General features: G+C 34.4%; 1 protein-coding gene across 3 annotated transcripts in view; it reads left to right on the top strand.

Annotated features, from left to right (window-relative positions):
• Positions 1-27,748, top strand: part of CSMD3 (CUB and Sushi multiple domains 3) — a gene marked incomplete at both ends in the record, with an annotated part of 716,885 nt that overhangs the window by 632,778 nt on the left and 56,359 nt on the right. For 2 of the 3 annotated variants that reach the window (XM_082479076.1, XM_082479074.1), the window contains 6 exons: positions 1,351-1,539; positions 9,801-9,986; positions 11,339-11,533; positions 13,320-13,493; positions 23,461-23,634; positions 26,303-26,476. In XM_082479076.1, coding sequence (XP_082335202.1) covers positions 1,351-1,539; positions 9,801-9,986; positions 11,339-11,533; positions 13,320-13,493; positions 23,461-23,634; positions 26,303-26,476 — 1,092 coding nt within the window. The remainder of the gene's footprint in view (positions 1-1,350; positions 1,540-9,800; positions 9,987-11,338; positions 11,534-13,319; positions 13,494-23,460; positions 23,635-26,302; positions 26,477-27,748) is intronic. The other variant, XM_082479075.1, reaches the window with a different exon arrangement.

The raw sequence follows: 27,748 nt of genomic DNA, 5'->3' as shown, positions 1-27,748 counted from the left end.
TGATGATACTGATCTTGTGAGGAAAAAAAAAAAAACACACACGCTAAGCAGGGTATATGAAACACATGTGCTTTGTAGAGATTTAAGCGAATGTTTCACAGGACTTTAAAATGGCATAAGCCAGTAGTAAGTATGAAAGAAGCAGCTTTGCCCTTCTGCCTCCCATCATTTATTTGCACTCATGTGCCTCAGTTCTTCATACTGGTTCTTTATGCCATTCATCTTTAACACTTTTGGTGGGACAGAAGAAGAGGTGGCAACAAGGCACTGAAAGGTTTAAAGAGCAAGAGAAGCACCATTTTTCTATTTGCCTGAGAAAACAGATACAAATAGTTATCAACAGTTCTTCAAAGTGTGAAAGGAGCACTTGGAAACACACTTCCAACTTATTTTTCTTTCCTGCAAAAGTGGAAAATGTCCGTCTTGGCTAACCAGTCTTGGCTCATCCCTGAACGAAAGCAATCAGGGACCAAGTTAAATTCTTAAACAAACAAACATTTAACATAAACTAGCTACCAGGTTGTAAGTCCCTTCTGGCCCACTCCTTTGGCAAGGTAGCCTAAACCAAGTGACTTTGTACTCATGGACTTAATGAACAAGGAATTTAAAAGAAATATAAGCATAATGACAGTAGAATAAGTAAGCAATCTTTAATGTCAGAGAGACTTAAGGTGCATAAATCCTTTCAGATTGTAACAACTGTATCTCTTAAAGATGTTTTTGCTCCCATAAAGATTTCTGAAATCTTTTTTTTTTTTTCATAGTATCCAAGTAAGACTTTTGTAGCACTTTTTGTGTTCTAAATAAATCCCCCCAAAAAAACCCAAAAGCCCAAAACACCAGATTCAGTGTTTCTGGCATGGATTTATGGTGACATTCATAAATATGAATGGGACATAACTTAAAAGGAATAACTTATTTAGGAGCAGAAGGAAAAGATTATTTCAAAAGAATTATGTTCATTATGCCCTTGATGTTTCCTTCTTAAAAAAAAAACTATACTACTGAAATTTATACAGTTGCAATAAATTTCATCACGAACTAAAATTCTGTAGCTTATGTGGTTTAAAAAAGAAGGTGGTGAAAAAAAACAAAACAGTTATAGAAGTGAGCTATCACTATATTTCCTTTGATGCTACTAAAACCTGAAGCCCTTAAAAAGCCCTATTCTTTCACCTTTATACTTAGTGAAATTGCTTGATGTATGCATGATCAGGATACAAAATATAACTTCTATTGAAATTTTCTCAGCTTGTTATCAGATGTCCACTGAATTCAACAAGAATTTGTCAAGAATTGTTATCTGGATTCTAAATGTGTCTTTTATTTATTTAATATTTATGTTTAAAGCTCTCTACTGTAGTACTCCAGAGTCCCCTCCACACGGTTTCATTGTCAGTCAGACAGGTGGACAGCTCAACAGTATGGTTCGCTGGGCTTGCGATCGAGGTTTTCGGCTCGTTGGGAAAAGTACTGCTGTATGCAGGAAATCTTCATATGGTTATTACTCATGGGATGTTCCAGTTCCAGCTTGTCAAGGTAAATTCTTTCATTATAAAATAATACACCTTATGAAACCTTCTTTTGCTCTTTCTAATGCAAGCCATCAGTTTTCTGACTCAAAATGAATAGAAGGTAATCATTTAATGGTCATATTAAAAATGTACCAAAATCTTTCCACCTAGTAAAATTTACAAAGGCAAGTGTATTTTTAAGAAACAGTATTTCAATAGAATTTGCTAAGATTGGCAAATATTAAAAACCACCTACATCACTGTGAGGGAAAAGAGCCCACAAAATTAAAATATGAAATTATTCAAAAAGTTCATTTAAAACTGAATATTTAGTAAAGTTCATTTATCATGATTCAAGAACTATATCTAAAAATGAAAGACCTGAAGCTTGCTACATTTCCAAGAAGAAACTGGACCAAAAAAGCATTGCCTATGATGCCATTCTAATCTTTCACAGTTTAAATTGAAATTTAAAAGATAATTCATTGAGTTAACTGTATACTTAGTTTCTTCTGCGTTATAAAAGCAAAATATGTTCTACTTAACAAGGAAAATGAAATGGTTATTTAATACCCTTTGCAAATGTATACTTATTCTTCCTTTCCTGTAAAAAGTGCTGTTTTTCTGATAACTTACCTATGTCACTCTTCAGTGAACTATTAGAATGATTTTTTTTTTATGAAAATTTGCAGATGTCTTTATTTAAACTGTGTACATTTTGTTCCAGTGGACCAGTGCAGATAAATGCTATAGGAATTTTCCATGTTAATTTCCCATGAGATTTTTTTGACAAAAAGTCTTTGAACTACATGGTCTAAAGCAAAACTACCTAATGTTTGTCAAAGGTGAAACAATCTCATTTTCAAAGCTTTTTGATAAATTTCTATTAATTTATAAAATGTGTGTCTGTATTTTTAAAAACTGAAAGTCCTTTAGAAAAACAAACCAAACCAAGCTAAAACCAGCCAGTGCATTTGTTACATACCATTCTTTAGCTTTTTCTCCTCATCAGTTATCTAAGGACTTCCGTCATGACAGATATTTGTAGGAATTGATCAGACTGTTAATTAGATGTACCAAACTATGTGGAATGAAAAAAACCTCACCAAACAAATTACCAAATTCAAATAGCAGATGATTATTCTCAGCATACTGAGTAGATTTCAGTAATGGAAATAGTTGCAATATTCAGATAATACTTTAGGGACAAGTGGAGTTAAGTGCTTAGTAATCTCACGGTGTCTGATCAAGTACAAAGACTGTTAGCAATAACTATTAGAGTATTGAAAATTATTTAATGTATGTATTAATTGAATAATAGTTAATTGTAATTAAGCATTTAATAAGCGCTAGCTTTGATACATGATGTGAACTTTATTCAACTCTTCCAGCCAGTCCTTGTGTGTGAAAAGTTGTTTGTGGCCATGATATGTAGCTTACAACAGCAAACTCTTCAGATTCAATCTCAGGAATAAGCTGCTTCCATACATTAGTGTGACGAAACGGGAAAAAGGACTTCACTGTGAGGTTCAAATTAACAATTTATTTGGACGTCACTCACAGGTTCAATACGTCACTATTGCAAGTTCTAGGTGTACAATGGCGATTACACTATTGCAGTTTAAAAGAAATTAGTGGGATACACTAGTGCAAGCTACAAATGATCCCGACAAGTAACAACACAAACCACGTGCGTGCTAGATATTAATACCTTAAATGAGTGCACCAATTACAAACGTAATAGCATGCCATATACCATTCGTATGTTTCTTAGTCACTTACCCTCTCTCAGGTAAGGTCGCTCAATCCCTGGGAAGTTACCCTGTACAGCATCCTGGGGGGGTGGGGGGGGAGGGGGACGGGACACGGATCTCCTACAGGCCAGCTGTATCGTTGGAGAATTCCCCATTTTTCTCCCCAAACCCTGCGGTTTATATTTAGGGTGCAGGATTATGCCTGAGGGGATTACACTATCTGGGATATTTACCTCTGGTGGTGTGATAGCTAAGTCTCTGTTGCCAATTTGTGATGTCTAGAGCTCAAAGTCACGGGAATAGTGGTGGGATGGGACTCGGGGCATTTTGTTTGTCCAGGGCCCTTTGGTTTTGGTCCTCATATGCAATCTTGAGATAACCCCGGGCTGAGCTGTTTTGCAGTTCCCCCCAAGTTATCTCTGCATAGCCAAGGCAAGGCGGAGATGAAGCTGAGTCGGATGACAACTCCCTGCATCTCACCTATTGTGCTCGGAAACCAGTTTGGCTGGGTGCTCCCATACAATTAGTCTAAGCTTCCTGTTGTTTTTCTGAGGTGAAAATTATCCCCCATACCCAGATGATACAGAAGATATATGCCACGATCTCTTGTATGAAAAGGTTGAGAACACCATCAGTAAATATCCCTCATGTCTTTCACAGAAGATATTTACAAGACACAAGGGCTTTGCCATTCCCCCTACTACTCAGCAGTATGGCTCCACTACAAAATAATTCTAACTCTTTTAAGTATGGGCTAGTGGTTTTTAGAACTTCATGATATAAAGAATGACCAGCTTTTTAACAACTATTACAATTGCCAGTCAGAATTTACCAACTATTTTTCCAGGTGATATCAGATAATGTCACAGTCTTACCTTCTACTTCCAATTCTCTATCATTTATAGCATAATGAGCAAAGCCATATTAATCAGTTCTTTCACACATCTGAATATAGGATTGCCACAGATGACCATTTAACACGGCAAAAAAAAAAAAGTATTAGGCTTTTTTTTTTTTTTTTACGTAGCTGTGCAAGAAGAAAAAAAAGATATTTGCAATTTCTGTAAAAACAATATATCTCATTTAAATCTACGTGTTTTCTGTCTTCTAAATGAATATTATCAGTCAAATCACAGTAGTAGTTACTGGCCTCATCCTATAGGCAATGAGAAATCTAAGGCCTCAAAATTTATGAATTCTTTTATGATACTTCTACAATCAACACAGATAGTGATTTGTGGTAGTTTGTTGGGGTTTTTTAGCAATACCTAGTCCCTTTCTTGGCAAACATTTTTTACTATCTGCAGAATATTTCATGACTGTATTAAAACTAATGCTTTCTCTTTACATTTTTCATTTTGTATCTCTACCATTATTATAACTTCTGAATCCTCTTCTGTAACTAATGAATGCCAGTAGCCTTTTCCACTACAGCTTTTTTTTTTCCAAGTTCATGAGCAATGTTAGAGCAATTTTTAATGTTCTCATGCTTATACAGATATGAATATAAATCTTGAACTCTGGACCTCTAAAAAGATAATACCAGCCATTCTTCAAATCACTTACACTACAGGACTGACAGAATCAAAAAAAAATCTAACAGATACACACTTTAACCCTGGATAAAAGCTTTTTTACAGTATTTATAGAACTAAACATATCTCAGTAGAAGATACTTAATGCAGTAACAAGGAATCAAAAAGAAATGCTTTAAGCTAGACTTCAGCAATTACCTGAAACCTGTTTCAAAGTTAATACAAAAGCACCCTTCCTCTGTCATGAAAAGAAGTAAAGGGAAACTGCTTTGAAATCTAATATTGTATTAGTATAGTGGTAAAAATAATACAAATTAATTGTAAACTTCTACTCTTCTAACTTTTAGATATTAACTATTCTGTTTATATAGAAATGAAATAAATGAATCATAATCTGAAAGTGTTGTCATCCATGTACCCTCAGTTTGAATAATATTTAGCCTCTGATCACAAGTCAATAAAAGATTCCCATGGTTAACTAAATTATGAGGTCTGATTGTGATAAACTTTTGAAAGAATGCATAGGTTTACAATGATCTAATACAAAAATTAACATGAATTCATATAAATGGTTGGATATTTACAACTGACTGTAGATCTCAGAAGATCCAGTTTTGTTTTTCTACCAGTTATATTTTATACGTCATTTTTTTATCCCAGCATTACATGATCCTTGGGTTTAATTATAAAATATTTCTTTTGCAAATAAACCTTGTCTCATGCAGGCCTAATCAGAATTCAGCATTTATATTTTGTAATATCATACACGGATAATAGGCAAATGCTTTTACAGGAATTCTAGGTAGACATGTTAAGTAAGTAAAGTTTAAAACATAGCACTATATCAGGAGAATTGTCTAGCTCGGTAATCTAAATTGTCCATAACAGCAGACATAAGTGTTGCATAGCTGGTGATTCTTATGAAAATTATACTAAAGCATTAAAAAAAAAATAAAAAAGAGAATTCCAAGAATACCTGGTTAGATATGATACCTGATGAGTTATGGTTTTCTCAAAAAATTAAGCTAAAGTACATTTGTAGTGATCTGAAACATCTGATATGTTAAGCATACTACCTTCTACCTTTACATTTTTTAGATATGGCTGTAGGTTTGAGATAGTCATATTCATATGCATGAGAACAATTAATGTAGTTATGTATAAGATAAATAAGTCTTGTATTTATTCAAAAGAGACTTCTGTTTATTTCCAAATGCATGGCTGTTTTGCGACAGGTGTGAAAAATTCAGTAACTTACTAAATGCCAAAGAAATAGCTGGCATTCTTTAAAGTGATTTGTAAGGCAATCTACAGTTCAGTTCAGTTTCAGTTCTAATGTTCAGTTTTGGGCCCCTCACTACAAGAAGGACATTGAGGTGTTGGAGCGTGTCCAGAGAAGGGCTACAAAGCTGGTGAAGGGTCTGGAGGACAAACCTTATGAGGAACGACTGAGGGATCTGGGGTTGTTTAGCCTGGAGAACAGGAGGCTGAGGGGAGACCTTATCACCCTCTACAACTACCTGAAAGGAGGTTTTAGAGAGATGGGAGCTGACCTCTTCTCCCTGGCGACAAGTGATAGGACAAGAGGAAATGGGTTCAAGTTGTGTCAGGGCAGGTTTAGATTGGATATTAGGAAGCATTTTTTCACTGAAAGGGTTATTAAACATTGGAATAGGCTGCCCAGAGAGGTGGTGGATTCACCATCCCTGGAGGTGTTTAAGAAAAGGGTAGATGAGGTGCTTAGGGACATGGTTTAGGAGTGGTGGTGTTTTTATCAGGGTAGGTTAATGGTTGGACTTGATGATCTTAAAGGTCCCTTCCAACCTCACTGACTCTATGATTCTACAGGAAATTTAGTTTTCATAAAATTTCTTAATTTTCCACAAGTTGAATGTCCAAATAGTTAAGTTCCAAGGAATATGTCACTGAATAGTTTTGGTAGTCATGCCTATGTTTGACGTACTTTTGGTAAATGTTATCTGCTCTAGACTGATGTCTTCATTGATATTTAATTTTTTTCTCATGTCCCTGAGATATGAAAGGTAGCTACATCTAATAAGTGTTGTTCTTAAGTGAGGCAGAGCAAATACAAGGATCAGTATGTCCTTTACAGGGTGAATAGTCTGATTTGTGTTTGGGAAATTGGCATTACGGAAACTTTTAATAGTGCCTTAACATTTAATGAAGAGTATTTAAGGACTTCATCCTGGCGTAATAATAATTTCTGAAATTTCAGATAAGTCTTTAGAATGTGCTGGTGGTCTTTAAGAACTAATAAAATGAAGGTCTTCCAAGGACTGTATGTGTATATCTTTGGAATTTTGTACTATGTTCTGAAATTTTTGAATAAATAATAGACTTTAATGTTTCAGTTGTGATTACAATTGTGATGTTGATTTGCAATACTGTTCAAGCTGACATATAATGACCAAACATTTTTGTGATAAACCTGTTTTGGGGCACTTTGGATGTTCCATATTTGTCATTTTTTTCCTGTCAAGTTGTCAGATGTGGCAATAACTTGTCTTGATCTTTTCATTTTTTTTTTTTTCCCCTCAACTGAAAGCTAAATTTCTGTGCAAGTTTCCACATATATAAAATTCAGCTCATAACTGCTGTAAACTAAAAATGTCACTGAGTGATTCTTTGGGAGCTCTGTTGTTTATATAAAAGGCTGTTATCAAGCATTTGGTGTGCTGGGATGAATCTTGTTTCTTAAAAAGTTAAGGTTAAAGGAAGGATATATTTTTCTTGTGCCACAAGATTGATTCCGTTAACGTCGATAGTATGACTCAAAATTTATCAAGTCACAAATGGATATTTTTGAATACTGAAGGAGTCATTAATCTCAATGGTAGATATAAAACATCTCAGGTTGTATCTACAAAATATCTGATATATACGTTGCTGATTGCTAAAACACACAGAATTTGCTGTATGTGAACAAGTAGTGTTGTAGCATTTGTTGGTGCTCAGGATCATAAGCAAGAGCTGTTAACATGTTACAAATCTTTTGGGGGTGGATACTAGTTTTTATATCACAGAATCATAGGATCATAGAATGGTTTAGGTTGGAAAGGACCTTGAAGATCATCAATTTCCAACCCCCCTGCCATACGCAGGGACACCTCCCACTAGACCAGGTTGCCCAAGGCCACATCCAGCCTGACCTTGAACACCTCCACGGATGGGGCCTCAACAACCTCTCTGGGCAACCTTTTCCAGTGCCTTACCACCCTCAAAGTGAAAAACTTCTTCCTAATGTTCAATCAGAACCTGCCCTCTTCTAGTTTAAAGTCATTCCCCCTTGTCTTATCGCTACATGCCCTAGTAAAATGCCCTAGTAATTCAGTATCCTGCTGAATGCTGGCCCTGATGTAACTGGAAGTGGACTTGGTTCTGGCAATTCTATTATTGTCTGAAACTTCCTTTTATCATTAACATGGTTTTGAAGGAAGAGGTTAGCTTGGGTAGTTATGCAGTAAACAGTCTTATTTGATTATACCTTGGTTATACCAGCTTTTGGTTATCCTCCTCTTTGCATGAATAGATCTGCCTAATGTGTGCTGCTGCAACCCAAGCTACTGTGGAATTCGAGATATAATAAACATAAGCATGGTCATATGTTTCATTTTAGTGTTATGGAGGCTTGGTTTCTTTCTTTGGTGATATCAGGTGAAATAGTACAGCTTTGTCAGACGTTTAGTAAGAAGTGGAAGATGGACCTTCTGGTTTAGTTAACTTGTCACTTTTCATCACTCTGGGATCACATCTTCATACCCTCTGGAAGATGGAATTCAATGACTCTCTTGGGGCCTTCACCATCTCCTAGTCACTGTTTTCTTATTTTCTTCTAAATGTGTGTTTCTCTCAAGCTACCAGTTGATAATGCGGTAGCCATCAGATACATGTTTTTTATAGCTGCCCAGACGAGGTGATGAGCAAATTAATAATAGTTTTCTGTGATCTTTTCAGTACAGTGTATCTCTTTTTTAAAAATTGACATGCCATATACAGTTTATTTTTATGGCAGTTGAAGAATATTTTAACATTGATCCTATCACCTCTGTTCTGCAAGTTCTGTGTCTCAGCTGTGATTATTAGCTTTGGTACGGTGCTACACTGTTGTTATATTGCTTATGAAGCAGTTCTCTCTTACATGAGATCAGCTCACAATAGGGGCAAAAATAGATTACTCTTTTTTTATCAAGGATTTACACATAGTCTGAGAGGCTTAACTTTTCATATCTCTGTGTAGGCAGAATAGGTGGTCTCTCAGGATTCGAGATTCCACTTCAAAGTAAAGTACTTAAGAGTTAAGTGCCTAAGCCCTTTTTTTTTTTTTTGGATTTGACTTACATTATATGTATGGTGTTAAAGTGTGAAAACCATTTAGTTTTTATTTTCTTCCTATAAAAGACAGGGCATTATTTAGAGTCAGATTGCTTCTTGATACTTACTTTCTGCTGAATAATTAAAAAAAAAAAGTGGCTTACACTTTCATTTGCCAATTTTCAACACTTTCAAAAGGGTATTTTCTTTCTGCTTTGCTGGAGGAAAAATAGAATGTTGAAAGATGATTTTAGTGCTTGGATGGAGGTCACACAGTACATCTGATGGAAGAAACCCAAAGTACAAACTAGATTCCTAATGTCTCAGACTGGTGCTTTACTCATTCAACCACGATGATCATATTTTTTTCCAGATATTCTCTATTGTCTCTTCTTTGATTATCTCCTGCATTTTGAATGGATAGCTGCAGAGTTATGAACTGTTGTTCTTATTTTTAACCTCCTCCCTCAAAAAGCAAAAACTTCCTGAGATTTAATTCCCTAAAATTCTGAAGCAATTTATTTGTAGGCGTAAGACACACAGTAATGAGTTAAAAAGTCGTTTTTATGAATTTAAGAGTATTGATGTTACAATGCATAAATCCTTTGAGATGAATAGAAGCTTATAGTGTTATATAAAATAACTATGCCTTTCTTTTTACTCAGCAATATCTTGTGGAATTCCTAAAGCTCCATTAAATGGTGGGATACTAACTACAGATTACTTAGTTGGCACCCGTGTTACTTATTTTTGCAATGATGGATATAGACTATCAGCCAAGGAACTCACAACGGCAGTCTGCCAGCCGGATGGTACCTGGAGCAATCACAACAAAACACCTCGCTGTGTAGGTAAGTAACATGTAAAAACTCTCCAGTGAGTAAGAACTTGGCTGTACATCTTCTTTATTTATCCAAGGTGCAAATCTCCACATTACTAAACTTTCAGCTTCAGGTTACTTTATTCTATGAATAATTGCTGGTATTAAATTATTGTGAAATACAGATTTGAAATGTATATGTCTGAGACATATATAGAAACATTCTGCGGCAGCAGAAGAAATACACTAGAGATTATAGAATACATTCAAACCGATAATTAGTTTGCTGTTAAATTGAAGTTAATGATTGCAGAAGTTTATGCAAAAGCCATTTCTTCAGTGAGAGCCGCACAGTTCACCTATTGTTAACAAAACCTGTTTACTATCCAGAATTGCGAAGTCTCTGGTACTTTGGGATACTTGTTTTAAACTGCTGCTTATTATTTATATTCAGCCCATCATTATAATTCTGCACCATCTAAACTTGGGGAAACATTACTGAGGAGAAAATGCATGTTCAGTTCCAAAGAGAAGTGGATCCCATGACAGTTATAAATAGGGTATGAAAACCCATGTGCTCATAAGACTGACACAGAAATGTCAGTGTCTGATGCACATTAAGATTTGGATTATGTCAACCAATGAATTTTGGAAGGGAAAGAAAACATAGCCTAGAATAATTTTCAAGAATTTTCTTTTTTTTTTTTTTTTTCCTTCTTGTTCCCTCATGCCTTTTGCTCTATCTAAAGAACAAATACAAATGGAGAGAAAGAAAATAGTATCCAGCAAAGATCTTCTGTGCCTTTTGATCATGGAAAAAAGTGTTATGCTTGTTAAACTTCTTTTATCAGATTAGGGTTGTAGAATGTTTTTGTTTGGTTTGGGGAGGAAGAGCACATAGAAGTAGGACATGAGGTAAAAATGTGTAGCTGCTGAAAAACCTTCTTGGATATGGATATTTTTTTATCTGTCACCAATGTGCAGCCTCTCCAAATGAGTCTTTAAGGACTCACAGAATTTACCTGGGTAGAAGAATAATTCCTATATTGAAACATAGCTAACATTTTACTAAAGATTCTGATGTAAAGTGTCACAGGAGTTCCATGACTACCAATCTACAGTGAATTCAACCATGCTATAGATTCTATCTACACCAATTGCATAGCTCTGCATGCACAGTTACTGCTCTGTCTGGGCCATTGATCATTATCAATTAAGTGAGAGAACTCATACCTTCTATCCACAGACAATTTCAAATACAGCCTTACTCTTCAAACATTATGTCTTTGAGTTTAAAATACATTTCTCAATTAATAATGGTGCAGATTTTCCTAATTTGCCTGTACTAACCCACAAATAACTGTGTTTTTGTTATTCTGGAAGTTGTTACATGTCCAAGCATCAATTCTTTTACTCTGGAACATGGAAGATGGAGAATAGTGAATGGTTCACATTATGAATATAAAACAAAAGTAGTTTTCAGCTGTGATCCGGGGTATTATGGTTTGGGACCAGCATCTATCGAGTGTCTTGCTAATGGTACCTGGAGTTGGAGAAATGAGCGGCCGTACTGTCAAAGTGAGTACATGTTGTATCTGCATCTACTGTACAGACTTCAGATAAAAATATTTTATTAACCTGAATTAGAAATTAACTAATTAAATATTGGAATCAGTTAATTAGAAAGATGTTTCCTGGCTGGAATTCCTGGGTATCTTAAAGACTATTATTTACAAATACGATCCATTAGGTTTAGTGGCAAGGAAATATCTGTAAGCGCACTTCTGGATTTTAAAGGTCCCTAAATCTATAAAGGTACAAATAACTAATACAGAACATTTTCCTATATATTTTTCTAGGTCAGGAATGCTGTATAGTCTAGAAAAAAGAAAAAAGCTTTGTACCCTGTCTGCACACTTGATAAATAAAATAATCTCTCCTTTCAGCTGTTTCCCATATAGTGTGCAAGTCCATGTCATTCCTACCATTAGCTGGTATCTTGATAACCTGCAATAGCTACTTTAAAAAAAAAAAAGTAATGAATATTCAGATACTTTAAACAAGCTGAATGTGTGGCTACAGTTATGTTGCCCTGCTCCACCCCTGTGAAAAGCAGGTTTCTTTATGTTTTTAAGCATAGACATATGTTTTCCAAAATTGTGGGGGTTTGCGTATACTTTGAAGCCCCAAAATTCTTCCTTTTTGTGAAACACAACATGATGTACACTGTGATAGAAAGGGATATGACTGTGGTTTTGGTGCATGTATCTAAACTGTGTGTATCTGCATGTATGTTTATAAATCCACACATATCCAAAAAGCATGAAAAAAAGAAGTGTAGATAAGCCTATTCTAAACTGTGTTCTAAACTTCTAAACTGTATTCTGAACTGTAGTTTAGAATATATTTCAAATTTATTGAGAATATATTTAAAACTAATAAAAAGGGGGCTGAAAAATGCAATTCCATAGACAGATTAATTATAATGGAAATTAACCTTAATTTTGAGTTCTTTTTAACTTACTGGAAATTTAATTTATGACATAGGATTTTTAAAAGGTAATTGCAGTATTTCACCCCTGCTAGTGTTAAAAATATTGTGTATATGTCTGAATCTGTATCTGTGTGTGTGTATAGATATTTTACATAGTACATATATATTTTAAAACCTTTTCTTTAAAAGACAAACATTTTTCACTATGTTTTGGGAAGTTTTGTTTGCAATGTTACCACTTACATTTTCTCAGTGCATTAGCTGCTTTCACACTTTGATAATCCACCATCTTGTTTAGTCATAGTAAAGTTCTTTTTACTAATTATTAAAATAAAGTTATTAAAGAAAAAATATGATTTTGAATGAAAAGATGCTTTGAATTGTAAATGAATAGCAAGGAATTCCATGCACATCATTCACTAATTATAACAACACATTGTGTGAATGCTAGGGCAAGCATTTCATTATGAACTAAAAGATAAAAATGACATCTTTCCAAAAAAGCTTAAAGATAATTTTTAAAACTATAACAATTGTGATATTCCAATATTAAGAAAAAGTCATTAATAAAATCAAGGTAATGAAATAAAAATTAATAATGTTCTGAACAGTGGGTTTTTTTAACTTTACAAAGGCAATTTTAATTGCTCTTCCCCCTGCCTCTTTCTTAAGTATTATTTCTGTGGAAGTAATAGTCTTTGTGTGCAAAGTTTTTCATCTATTGTTTCTACAGAGCAAAACATTTCAAGATGTGAAATTTACTTTTCTGGTTGACTGGCTGATAAATATTACTGGTTGATAAATATTATTGTATGTGTGTTTGTGATACTCAGCTGTACATTTCTGTTTTGGTTTGGTTTTGCCATAAAGTTATTTCTTGTGGAGAACTCCCTATACCTCCAAATGGGAATAAGATTGGAACTCAAATCACATACGGATCTACAGCTATATTTACTTGTGACTCAGGATACATGCTAGTCGGCTCTGCCGTAAGGGAATGCCTGTCTTCTGGACTCTGGAGCGGAATTGAAACCAGATGTTTAGGTATGGATACTCCTGTCATGGCTTACCTATTTTCTTTCTCTCTAGCAGACAAAAGTAAGCAAAGCAAATCTGCCTGTCTCTTTCTGTTAGCACAGACATTGAAGACAGTTTTGCATTTTAAAAAATGTGTGTGGCTGAGTTTTTTCTCTTATCAAGTTATAGCTATGGTTACCTTTCCACAGATTTAATCCCTTTTTCAATATTTTTTATGCAAAACCTGTGTCACTGGATTGCTGCATATGTCTCTAACATAGACCTATACATAACCATCAAGACTGATCGATTCCAAATGTGTCAGCTTTAATACATATCCTTAGGAAAATGTCTGCATAGTAGAGCCGAACTCAGTGTTTATGTTATAGAATTAATCTGCACACTCACAAAAGATACAGAAAAAGAAATATCATAGAATCATAGAATCATAGAATTGTCTAGGTTGGAAGAGACCCTTAGGATCTTTGAGTCCAACCATCTACCCTACTCTGCAAAGTTCTCCCCTACACCATATCCCCCAACACCACATCTAAATGTCTTTTAAACACATCCAGGGATGGTGACTCAACCACCTCCCTAGGCAGTCTATTCCAATGCCCGACCACTCTTTCTGTGAAAAAGTCTTTCCTAATGTTCAGTCTAAATCTACCCTGTTGGAGTTTGAAGCCATTCCCTCTTGTTCTGTCAAATGTTTGTGGAAACTTTGACAGGAGCATTGCAGTCATTTCTGAGAGAAAATCACTATCTAGACACTATTCATGGAATTTTACACCCTTTAGTTGTACATGCTTAGGCATCTTCACTTATTTTAAATACTCAGACACTAAACACAAAATAGTTTATGAATAAAATGAACAAGTGATCTCAGTGAAACAATTTCAGGGCTTCTTTTTAGTTTATTATTATCATGTGTACTTTGATCTGGGTTATTGTGTTAACTGTAGAGACATTGATTTGAACTCTATATTCAATTAACATTTTAGATTCGTTGAAATCAAAGCTACTATAGTGTTCTGATTTTAGAATGAAATATCAGCGTTGTATTGTACCTTGTTATTTGTGGGGGCATGAGAATATAAGCTGAATATATATAAACTGAGACTTTCAGAAGAATTTGAACTAGTTTATACATTAAATATAGGGGTTTGTTGCAATATCTCTTTGTGCAGATTACCGTTTATCTTTTTAGACTACTCTCCATCCCAAATAGTTTTCCTTCTGTAATACAGCATTATTTGGTGCAAATCTTCACTTAAGCTTAATTTGAATGACTCATGAATGACTTGAGGGTGTTGGTGGATGAGAAGCTCAACATGAGCTTGCAATGTGCACTTGTGTCCCAGAAAGCCAACTGCATCCTGGGCAGCATCAAAAGAAGGACATGGACCTGTTAGAGGGAGTCCAGAGGAGGGCCACAAAGATGATAAGAGGGCTGGAGCACCTCTCTTATGAAGACAGCTGAGACAGTTGGGGTTGTTCAGCCTGGAGAAGAGAAAGTTTCGGGGAGACCTTATAGCAGCCTTCCAGTACTTAAAGGGGCCTACAGGAAAGATAAAGGGGGACTTTTTACAAGGGCATGTAGTGGTAGGATGAGGGGTAGCAGTTTTAAACTAAAAGAGGGTGGATTTAGATTAGACATTAGGAAGAAATTCTTTACTATGAGGGTGGTGAGACACTGGCACAGGTTGCCCTGAGAAGTTGTAGATGCTCCATCCCTGGAAATGTTCAAGGCCAGGTTGGATGGGGCTTTAAGCAATGTGGCCTAGTGGAAGATGTCCCTGCCCACGGCAGGGGGTTGGAACTAGAACTTTAAGGTCCCTTCCAACCTAAACCATTCTATGATTCTATGAATTACTTAGTGCCGTGGAGAGGTCTGTGCAACGGGTAAAGATCTGTCATTTAGCATGTTCAATTGATTTGGAACTGAAAGATAACATGATAAGGGATTAAAAGATTATTTTCATAAGATAATTTTATAAGATGTGTGTACATTAGTGAATGAAAGCTCCAGTGGGGAGGTTAGATAATCAAATTAGAAGATATGAAAAGATATTAAATTTATCTATATCATGGATCAAGTAAATCAGGAACTGAAATATATACATATTTACATTATATGCAATTTATGTGTTTGGAAGAGCAAGGTAGAGAAGTAGAGCTGGAAAGTTATCTTTCATTTCTTTTTTTTTTTTTTTTTTTGAGTGGAAGGTCTGTATACACAGGAGTGACTGTAACTTTAAATTTATGTCAGGTAAAACCAAAGGAACTGTAGTATTTGTATTTTCCCAATCAACTTTCAGTCACTAAAAGGTTTCTGTGTCTACGTATCCTCTGAACTGTAGCTTTCCTGCCACTATTTTCATCCTTAAGACTTTTGGAAAAACATACAAGCAACCAACTTCACTCTTTTTAAACATCTTTTTTTTAAACTCATAGTACTTCATCTAAAAGGGAATCTGTATCTCCAGTGATACTGAATTGATATATCTAGTTAGCCATATGCTTCTCTTTGTTCTTCAATGCTACTGCATAATAACAACAACTAGACTTTCAAATGAGGTATGTGATATTTCATCTTTAAAGAATTATTTAGCCATTTCAAGGAATTCAGCAGAACACTTTATGGCCCATAGATTAAAAAAGATTTAAAAGAACATTACTGTTCATCCTGAACAGTTTTAGTGCACCTTGAACAGCTGGCAAGGTGAGGATCTTCAGAAACTAGCAGGAGAAAGACCCCAAACCCGGTTTTGTCTGGGGGCTGTGCCAGTGTTGTTTCAATACTGTGATTTTTTACAGAAGATGTTGTTTGCCTACAGAAGGATGTAAAAAAAAATACATCCTTATAAGAAATGCAAGCCCTGTACAGAAGAAAGAAATGCCAGCAAATAATTATTTCCTCAGCTGAGGTCATCTTGACTGGTTAATTAACTTTATTGAATAAGAACCTAAGTCTCTTTTTTCAATAGTAGATTTCTTTCACTGCTATGTTCATGTTTGACATTACTGACAGCTAAAATAAGCATAGGCACTTTTTTGCCATTTAATGTAAAGATTCTGTATTCATTTATTCCTACTCTTGCATCTCAGAAAGTAACCTCCAGAACAGAAATCTTATTTGCGGCTGCGGTTTCTAAGGTTCTGACACCAAGTTATTATGCTCATTCTTCATTGCTACAGCTGGATTTAATGTCAAGTTAGGTAATTTATTTGGTGTTCACATGTTATTAATATCCTTCATTCCTATTTTTTGACTAATTTTGTTTCTTAATAATATATCATGTAGTTACTCTTCTCAAGCTTTGCTAGACTGGAAATTGAGAATGTTATAGTGCTTATTTCCCCCCTCAAATCTGCTACTCAGTAAAACCTTCACTTCTAATGTCTGTCTTTGTTGGATTCACTCATTGCTTTACAAAAGTGACATCTTTTGATGCAGGATTATAAATTATGGGTTACATTGAGACCTAGGGGCCCCAACTGAAGTCATAGAACTGCAGTATATGTCTTTTATATCCGTATCATAAAAAAGATGGAAATACACTCAGTCTTAATGATACAGCACTAAAATAAAGACATTCACAATGGACTAGGCTATTCTGAAAACAATCTAGACTAGTTTAGTCTAAAATAGTGTAGATCCTGACCTAGTGTGAAGCCAGATATTTACCAGTAGGGTGTTAGAATATTTTTTTTTTTCCTTAGTAATATTAATTATAATAACCTATTTATTGCAAATCATTGAATGGAGATTTTGTTTAATGTTTGCTAATTTTATTTCAGCTTTTTTTCTACCCATAACCCAGTTCTTAATGCAGTGTAGTAAATGGTCTATTTGTTATGTGTTTGTATTTGGCAATGTACCATGCAAGGATGCATTTTTTTTCCTCTCATTCATTTTGATAAAGGTAGATCAGAAGTACACTATTGATCTTACTGCTTGAACCACTTCCTCTGTCCCGTATTTCCCACAAATTTTATATGATTGTTTTTCATTTTTTGTTTTCAATAGCCTTCCAAGGTGACTACAATAGTTTTATATTTTTTTGTAATTGGTCTTAGAATCAGAATATTACTTTGGGGATAAAAAAGTGATATTCAATTAGATAGTAACAATATTATTGAGTTTTTTTTATCAATGATAAGTAAATACTGAATGAGTTATTGGCTGTTCAAACAAGAGTGTAAACTGATAATAGAATCAGTATTTCTTAAATGCTTTCTTATCCATTTGCAAAATAAATTTCCTGGCAAACAAGACAAATAAAAATAAAACCAGGAGACAGCATTGTTGCTCAGTATTTGAACCTTTGTTTTTCCAGCAGTACATTTATTTTTTTCTCAGTGGTCCTTTGCTTTCTACATCCTTTTTTTTTTTTTTTTTTTTTTTTGCATCTGTTTTCAGTGTTCTGCCATAGTTTTTCTGGCAGATTTTGTTTGTTTTTACAGGCAATTCTCTCAAGATGATACCCAGTTTGCAGTATTTCCATTCAGACCCCAGTGAAAACACTCCACCTGCAGAGCTGACCTCCTGAGCAGTTTTGTGTCTGGATTGTATTCAGGAGGACTAATTTACTTATCTCACTGTAAAAGACAGCCACACCTTACGTTTATATCCAACGAAGGCTAGTTATTACAACCATCAGTTTTATCATTTTATTCAGTTTCATTATATCAAATTTCATAACTAAACTGTTCCTCTTCCATAATGATTCAATTGGTATAAGTATGACAGATTTCTCAAATGAGAACAGATTTAAAATTATGTCCCTTTATGGCCTTGCACTATTTTTTACAGTAGGGAAGTTGTATGTTATACCTTGTTTATACCAGTGTGACAAAAATGACATCAATTACATGGTAGATGATATACACATAATGCAAGCAAGTGAGTGGAAAAAGGCTTTAGGGATACAGCTGTGAGATAAAATGAAGGAATAGACTTGATCTTTGATGCCATTGCACAATAAGTATATCTCGTTCAGAAATAAAAGCAGTTTCTCTGAAAATTATACATGTGCAGCATTTGTTTTTCTCAGACTACCAAAGAATCAGCAGTAATCTGAAAACTTTGAAGACTTTCTACAATCAAAAAAAAAAATCCTCCAAAACCCAACATTCTCTATCTTTATATATATATGCACCTATTTATATAGATGCAAACACACAATACACAAACAAAAGCATAAAAGGCTACTGAATGGCACTTAAAAAATTCAGAATGTTAACAAGGGGAAATAAATAGCTCTGTTTGTCACAAATCTCTTAAAATAAGATCTTAAAATGGAAGTTCTGAAAAACAATTAACAGCAGAATTGATCATAAAAACTATCAGGATATGCAGTAATGAATCTAAACGTGTCCTTAATGTAAGATGAACATTTTGGAATTCTTTTCTTCATGGGTATCTTAAGAGAAAAATGACAAAAGGACAGAATTCAACAAATAGTCATGATAAAAATAAATTAACAACTTGCATTTAGAAGAAATACAACAGAAGCAGAATAGAATAGCAGAAAAATTAAGTAATAATTACTCTACCAGATATGGGTGTGGATGGTGGTGGTTTCTTTTGTTGGCTTGTGGGTTGGGTTTTTTTCTTCCTCTTTTTTTTTTCTTGGTATTGGAGAAGTAGTGAAAACAACTACAAAAAGTGAAAGGTTTTTATTTCCTCTGAGGGAGACCAGCTCCCTCATATGTGAAACAGAGTGGGGGGAAAACAAAACAAAACAAAGAAAAAACTTCTGGAAAATATTACTGAGTCTCTGACTTTACTGTAACTTAGGAAATTTATTCAGCTGCATAAATTAGTGGAAATTTCAGTAATGATCTCAAAGGTTCTCTTAAGAGGAACTCTGTAAACCATTGCACACACTTTCAATAGCAAACATACTGAACTGCTTACCACATGCACCTACATGACAGATGGTATATTGAAAATGAAACAAGTAGAGTTGAACCCATAGTTTGGGGGGAAGAGGTCAGTATTTGTTTTGAATTTTTTTTTATGTCTCTCAGACAACACTTCCCCTGGAAAGCAGAGTGAAAACTAGAGACAAATCTTGCAAATCCCAAATGGTTTTTATTTGCTTTTAAATTTGAGATGAACAATACATCAAAAGTCTGGTATATCCTGTTTTAAAATTATATCTAATTCTTTAACACTGCCACAATAAGTTGATTTAGAATTGTTATGATAGAACTACAATTTTATAATATACTTCATACATTTATATTTCTTTACTTTTCAGTTTAGAAACTACACAAGGATAGGAGTAGGCTCTACTATTTAAAAAAAAATATACCCTTCATTACTAATAGTGACTAGTTCACAATTAGTCATGCAATATTCTCAATGCTGCAAAGACTTAACAGTTATACAGAGTGGGAGGAGATAATCAAGACAGAGGGATTTGAAGTAATAGAATAATAGAACAGCCCAAGTTGGAAGGAACCTTGAAAGATCATCTGGTCCAACCTTTCATGGCAAAGGGAGCTGAGACAGAATCATCTAGCACTCTGTCCAGCCACATCTTGAAAACTTCCAGTGATGGGGACTCTACCGCCTCCCTGGGGCATTTGTTCCAGTGAGTGTTTGTTCTTACTCAAAAAAAATATTTCTTTCTTATGTCGAGATTAAATCTCTCTCAGTACAACTTGTACTGATTGCATCTCTACTTCTGCCCCTGAACGTGCAGCAGAAGATCCGATTTGCCTTTGTTGCTGCAGCAGGGCACTGCTGACTCATGTTCAGCTTGTTGCCCACCAGGACCAGAAATAGGGTGGCCAGCAGGCCCTAGCAGGACTTGGGAAGTGATTGTCCCTCTGTACTCAGCACTGGTGAGGCCGTACCTCAAATACTGTGTTCAGTTTTGGGCCTGCTCACTGCAAATAAGATATTGAGGTGCTGGAGTGTGTCCAAAGAAGGGCAACAAAGCTGCCTGAAGGCTTTTGATCACAAGTCTTAAGAGGAGCAGCTGAGGGAACTAGGGTTTAGTCTGGAGAAAAGGAGGCTGAGGGGAGACCTTATCGCTCTCTACAACTGCCTGAAAGGAGGTTGTAGCCAGGTGGGTGTCGGTCTCTTTTTGCAAGTAACAAGTGATAGGATAAGAGGAAATGGTCTCACATTGCACCAAGGGAGGTTTAAATTGGATATTAGGAAAAATTTCTCCACTGAAACGGTCATCAAGCATTGGAACAGGCTCCCCAGAAGTGGTTGAGCCACCATCCCTGGAGGTATTTAAAAGTTGTGTAGATGTGGTGCTTAGGGCCACGGTTTAGTGGTGGACTTTGCAGTGCTAGGTTAATGGTTGGACTTGATGATCTTAAAGGTCTTTTCCAAACTAAACAGTTCCATCATTCTATGACTTCAAGTTCCCTTTCAGCAAAGTTGCTACCCAGCCACACAGATCCTAGCCTGTATTGGGCTCTTTGGTTATTCCTTCCCAGGTGGAGGACCTTGCACTTGTCGTTAAACTTCATACACTTCTTGCTAGCACATCCTTCTAACCTGTACGGGTCTCTCTGTAAGATGGCTCTCACTTCTGACATGTTCACCTCACCACCAAGTTTGGTGCTATCAGAAAATTTGTGAGAGTGCTCTCAATCTTGTCATCCAGATCATTTATGAAGATACTGAACAGCACCAAGTCCTGTACCAATCCCTGAGGGACCCCACTTGTGGCAGGCTGCCAGCCTGAGTAAAAAACATTGATCACCACCCTGAGTTGGCAAGTTAGCCAATTCCCTACCCATCTCACAGACCACCTGCCATGCCAGTTTGCCCAGGAGAAGGCTGTGGAAAACACTGTCAAATGCTTTGCTAAAGTCCAGGTAAACAACATCCACTGCTATCCCCTTGTCAACAGATGTCAAAGAATGTCAAAAGAAAAGAAGAAAGAAAAAAAATAAATTCAAAAATGAAAAGAAGAAGTCAAAGAAAAGGTCTGGGAGGTTTATGACAATAAGAGGAAGTAGGCTGTGAGGATGGGAATGTTAAGTGATTTTAAATTTTCTCAAGCTAGACCGAAACATTAATGCAAGACTTACGGGAGATTTATAATGATTTTTTCACCTGTTACAGTTGTATGGTTTTTGTAATGTCCACACACATTTGCAGAAACTGCAGTGTGATCTCAGTCACCTGATGTGTTGAATTACTTCAGTTTTATTCCCTCTGCACAGGAAGCAGAGCTTGACCTTTCTGGTGATGTATACTGCTTCTAGTCTACTGCCACAAAGCAACACTAATATCTTAATTAAGAACCTGGCCAAATATTGTAATTAAATGCAATTAGAAAATTATTTCCTTGGACATGGTCTGAAACACAGCAAACTGTCTGGTTGCACTTCTGATAGAAACTGATCTTTTCCAGCTCAGTTTATACTCCTCATCCAATTAGTCCTGTTTATCATCACAAATATGATAGGATAAGGGAACTTTGAGCCCTTTGTGGCATGTTCAAGTCTGCTAAGTATTGAACAGATTATCAGTTTCCTGGAGAATCAATAAGTACTCTGTAAAAAGTTTTATAAACATGTATTATGCCAGAAACATAAAAATCCCAGAAAACATAAAAAATTTCAAGTATGCCTGGTCCTTACATAACACTGAGGGAAAGGGGGAGGGGACAAAAAGAGGGGAAAATACCCTTGAACAGTACCAGATTAGGACTTCTGTTCCTTATACAGAAGTCAAATTGCACTCATTGATTTAACCTGTGTGAAAGGTCACATACTACCCATATTTTAAATTCTGATGGTTTTATCATGATTCATATGATGAAATACTATACAGGACTTAAGTTGCCAGACACAAGTTATAAGAAAATCTCATATTTGCAATTTTTTTTTTTATAGGAATTTTCTAGCCCTGAAAGAATGAGGCAAAATACCGAAAATTATATCAGAATATTATAAATACTTAAAAGTTCAAAGGAAAACATAATGCGAACTGTATAGCTTCTAAATGTTCTTTCTTATGAGCAGCCCCATGTTTTGAGGGTTTGTTTATGTTTGGGGTTTTTTTGAAGAAAGTAGAAGAGAAAAGGAGAGCAGAGGAGTTCGGGTGGCTGGTAATTTTCTTTTTTTCACTGAAGCACTAGCTGAAACACTGCTTGTTTTTCCTACTTGCCTTACTTGTTTTTGCAGTGGGTTCTCTGCCATGTGTCACAGTCTCCATGAGGCCAACCATTCTCAGAGGATTTTCTATTACCACATTATTTGCTGAAACATAGCGCCCATTTTCCAGAGTTCCTCAAGTAAAATAGTAACAAATGACATGTGGTTCATTCTTTTTCCCTACCTCTCTCTATCTTAAATGTCTGTTTGTGACATTCATAATGTTAATAAAATACTTCTCATATTTTGAGAATACAGGGTAGAAGATTAAGTCAAGACATAGAAAGTTTTTTGGTTGCAGGACATTTGGATGCAGTTGCGCTGACTATCTTTAGCCCAAATATATTAATCTCTTTGGGATTCCTCTGGGATCAATAGGAAAGAAAGAATGGAAGACAATCCTGAGGGTCAGATTCCAGCAATAAATTGTCCAAGTTAATTTGTTCCCATTGTAATAAGGCTATAACATCCAGATGGATTGATATTTATAATGGATTGATATTTATAATATGTATATTATATTTATTTTTCTTAATATAAGATTTGACAGGTTTTAATAAAAAGGAGTTTCTCATATTTTTTCAAAAGATATTTGATAACATATGACATTTAATCTCTTTTTGCTACACTGTGTACAGTCCTTCCTATACAAATGCAATACTGCAGCTTCCCCCAAGTTAAGAAAAATAAACCTTTAAATAAATTCAATTAAAAAAAAAAACAAAACTGTACAGCATTTCTTTGTTTTAATTTAGTAGTTATATTTAAAATTTCTCTGGCATATTTACTGATTTTTTTTTCTTTTTTTTTCTTTTTTTTTTTTTTTTTTCTTAATTTACTTTGAAAAATCTAGCTGGTCACTGTGGTATTCCAGATCTTATAGTCAATGGTCAAGTAATTGGAGAAAATTATGGATATAGAGACACAGTTGTATACCAGTGCAGTCCTGGTTTTCGGTTGATTGGTTCTTCTGTACGAATATGTCAACAGGATCACAACTGGTCTGGTCAGCTTCCATCCTGTGTGCGTAAGTAAGCATGGCGACAAATATTGATTTATGTTACAGGAATGTCTATGTCAGACAAGATGAGGAGGGACTTTGCAGCTTAGTATTCATTTTTCAAAAAAAAAAAGATTTAAAGCAGATCCTCAAACGTATGTGGCCACCTAAAAGCTGTGATTCATCTGTCAGGTGAAGTTTAATGTTGTCACTTAAAATTTCCACTGGATTATTGCATCTTTTGGCTGCTAAATACTTGTCATTTATATATGCATATGAAACTTCTTCAAAAAGTAATGGGACTTAGGCACCCAGGAACTCAAATTTGAAAATGGCTTTATTTCTCTTAGTGGCTTTTGGAAATATTTGGAAATATTATTGTACATTTGGAAATATTTGGATATATTGGATATATATGGATATATATATGGAGATATATATATGGATATTTGGAAATATTATTGTACATTTACTATTTACTTTGACTGCAGTTGTTAGATAAGTAGATACTCTTGAATTATACCCTCAGCGCTAATGATTAAAAATTTTGCTTCAGCAAATATGCTGTGGTTTTTTTTCTGATTTGAGTTTTCAGTTTTTCAGCATGAATTTTGTATTTTGTTAATGAGATTCCTTGTGTGTGATAAGTGTGTCAATATATCACATGAAATACATTTATGTAATAACAGAAAATACTGTATTCCTTTTGGGAAAATTTGAGAGTTCTCAAAGGATTCTAAAGCAAATTACAACTATGTTTCAATAATTCAGGTTCAGTAATATCAGTGTATTGAAAATGGATTAGTCTGCCTCCAAACATTCTATTTTTATAGCTACATTTTTGTAGAAAAAACTATCTGAATGATTAATCATAATACACACTTAATTCATTACACTTACTGCTCACTGTTTGCTTTACATAGAACTAGCTATACATAACACTACTATAATAATTATATTTCTTAATTTTTTTTCCACTTTATGATCTAGTAATAGATCATTACTTCTTCATATTACATTTAAGACCAACACACTTCTTTATAGGTAACTGTGAAGGCAATAAACTTAGACACCGTTAATCAAGAATTTCTAAATTAAAATGTTAATATTAATGTTAGAAATGAAAAAAAAAAAAAGATATGCTAACAGCAGAGATAATGGACATATTTTCTTCCTCTAATCAAATGGAAGCTGCTTGTTTGAATTCAGACTTGGGAAGAAGCTTAGACTTGCAAAAAGCTGCTATAAACAGCAGCTAGCGCTAACTTTTTGATAGATGTCTAGGAACTGCTCCACTTCAGATCAAACATTCAAATAAAACATAGAAAAGTAGTCTCTCATTTCTTTATTTGTTTAACTTTAGATGTTTTAATTGCATTTTTGAGATTATGTGTTTAAATTTAGCGATTCTGACCTTTTCACTTTTTAATTCACCATTCCTCTTGCTTATACAGTGGGCAGATGTATTACTATTGTTGTCTACTGCTATTGTATATGCATGGGTACTAATCAAAATTGTATGCAAATTTCATAGTTCTGTTTTCACAATAATATTTTTTATTGTTATTATATATGCATTAAAAAACATCTCTGTGGGCTGAATGCATATCTTTGCCTGACGGTTTTACAAACCTTAACAGTTTAGTGTAGGATTCCAATTACTCTTTTCAGGAAAAAATACAATTCCTTATATAAACATTTCTGATGCCAGTAACATAAAGATAATATATTTAATTAAAATAACTTATTTAGTGATATTATAAGAACATACAGAATTCTTTCATAGAATATACTGTGACTTGTCTGTATGCCATATTAATTCTTAAGGACCATGTTCACTTCTTTAATGTACCTAAAATTGTACTTCATTTATGTTATAAGAATAGGCTTCTTTAAGAGTTATCATGATAAGTCTATTCCACACAGAGAAAAAGAACATGCCAGACCTAGAAAAATTAATTTAGAAAAAGAGATATAAATTTGCGAGGTAATCAACTTATTCTGTGGTTGTTTGGTTTTTTTGTTTGTTTGTTTGTTTTAAATTACTGATTAACATTGTGTTTATCAACTACCAGAGTTTGTTAAAACAGAATAAAATATTTATAATTTTTTAAAATTATTTTGGGAAAATTAAATTATCATTTATTTTCCCTTACTATCTTTGCATCTGGTCTTTGTGGGCACAGAAAAGGAACTTTACCATCTGTAGTCAGATTTTGTATAAATACAAGAAAAGTTTCACAGAGCTCATAATGTTTCCTATATCCAGTCATAAACTGATGACTTGATGAGTTGATTTTAAGACATATTTTTAAGGAATAAATCCTGAGAAACTGAAAAATACTGAATATTTTGTTTCAATTTCAGACTATATGTAATGAAAATCAAGTACTCACTTTTCTCCTGATTCGTCAGAATCGTTTTCTTCATTTGCTTTTATTACTACCTGGCAAATTATATTCAGTTTATTTAAATATTTAATTAAGTGATTTAACATTTACTAAATTACATCTCAGTTCTTATTCAGTTCAGAGAAACGTGAATTTTTCATGGAAAGTACTCAGTATCTTATAATATCAAAACTTTAAAGTACTATTATATAATGATTATAATGATAATCTATTATGTGATAAATCATGAAAAATGATAACAGAATGCTGTGTTTGTCTTGTTTCTTTGCTTTGTGCTATGCTAGCCGTTAGCTGTGGTCACCCTGGTAGTCCTATTTATGGAAGAACAAGTGGAAATGGTTTCAACTTCAATGATGTTGTGACATTCTCCTGTAATACTGGGTATGTTATGCAAGGACCAACAAAAGCACAGTGTCAAGCTAACAGGCAGTGGAGCCACCCACCTCCAATATGCAAAGGTAAGAATGCAAGCATTTACAGACTTCAAACTTACGTGGAAAATTACGGTTGAAAAATAAACTGAATGTAAGGGGAAACTTTCTCTTTTACTAACAGGCATCAAACTATTAAAGAAGATATTCTCAGTTAGATCTGTTTTACATTCAGAAAGCTACCAGGATAACTGTTGCAGAGAAACTTTCTCATGTGTCTGTAGTTTGTATTGATTTTTTAATACGGTTTCTACAATTTCCTTAAGTAAAATTATGCAGAGATAATTAAGAGCTCAAATCCTGAAATAATGTTGTCTGCATTTTTAGCCAATATAGTTCTAATAGGTGCACAAGAATACATTCTGTTTGTTTTTTTTTTCCTTTTACATTTCCATTGATCTGACTGCTTATCTTGATTTTTTTTTATTTTTATTCTAATTTGTTAACTTAATCCATTTGGGTTGGTTCTCAACACTTCTAGATAACATATTTAAAAATCTTTCACTGAAAATAAAAGAATATTATTAAATTAGTTCTGAGTTTTCATAAGCACTTTTAGAAAAGTTTTATGACCATTGTTCTGTTTAAGTCTGTTGTTATGTGCTATTTAAATCTGCTAATTGTCCTCATTTAGAAAAATGTACTTTTTGCTGTAACCTGCTTGCACATATGCCAAAACTATATTGATTCTTTTTCAGCATCTTCCCAGGAGCTTCTATGAATTTTTATCAGTACACAGATGAAGTCATGTTATGGATTTATAGTAATTTTATTTACTATATCTTCCTCCCAATATGTGCCCTCTACTTTCCTTTGATCACTTTGCTTTAAGCAATACTGGCAAATAGTTTACAGAACTCAAATTTCCAAGGACCTTTTTGCTCACGAGAAGTTATTATTTTTTAAATAGATAATGATGTGTTTAATTGACCAGAGGAGTCTATTGCAGGAAAACTGTTAAAAAAAATCTCTATGGCCCCCAAATCAGTATTATAATCCCCTCACCAGACAGCTGTAAGTTGCAAAAAAAAAAAAAAAATAAATCCCAAACTCGGTCTTCAGTGATTTTCAAACATCGGAATCCAAAAGTAGTTGAGGACTCAAAAAATCCATCAGTATTCATAACCATCAATGTATACCCATTTTTCTAAAAGCACATACCCATTTGTTGGGATATTTCCCCATTCTAGCAAAATCACCACAGTCTTACAGAACTGCTTATGTGCCCTTTAGCTCAAAACATCTGCCTCAAAGGTGCCCCATTATCAAAATCTTATTAAAGGAACACAAACATATTTT

Source organism: Vanellus vanellus (genome assembly GCF_965231255.1).
Source record: "Vanellus vanellus genome assembly, chromosome: 2".
In the NCBI taxonomy this organism is placed as follows: Eukaryota; Metazoa; Chordata; class Aves; order Charadriiformes; family Charadriidae; genus Vanellus; species Vanellus vanellus.
The sequence above is the reverse complement of the archived record's forward strand: the minus strand, read 5'-3'. Positions and strand labels throughout refer to the sequence as shown.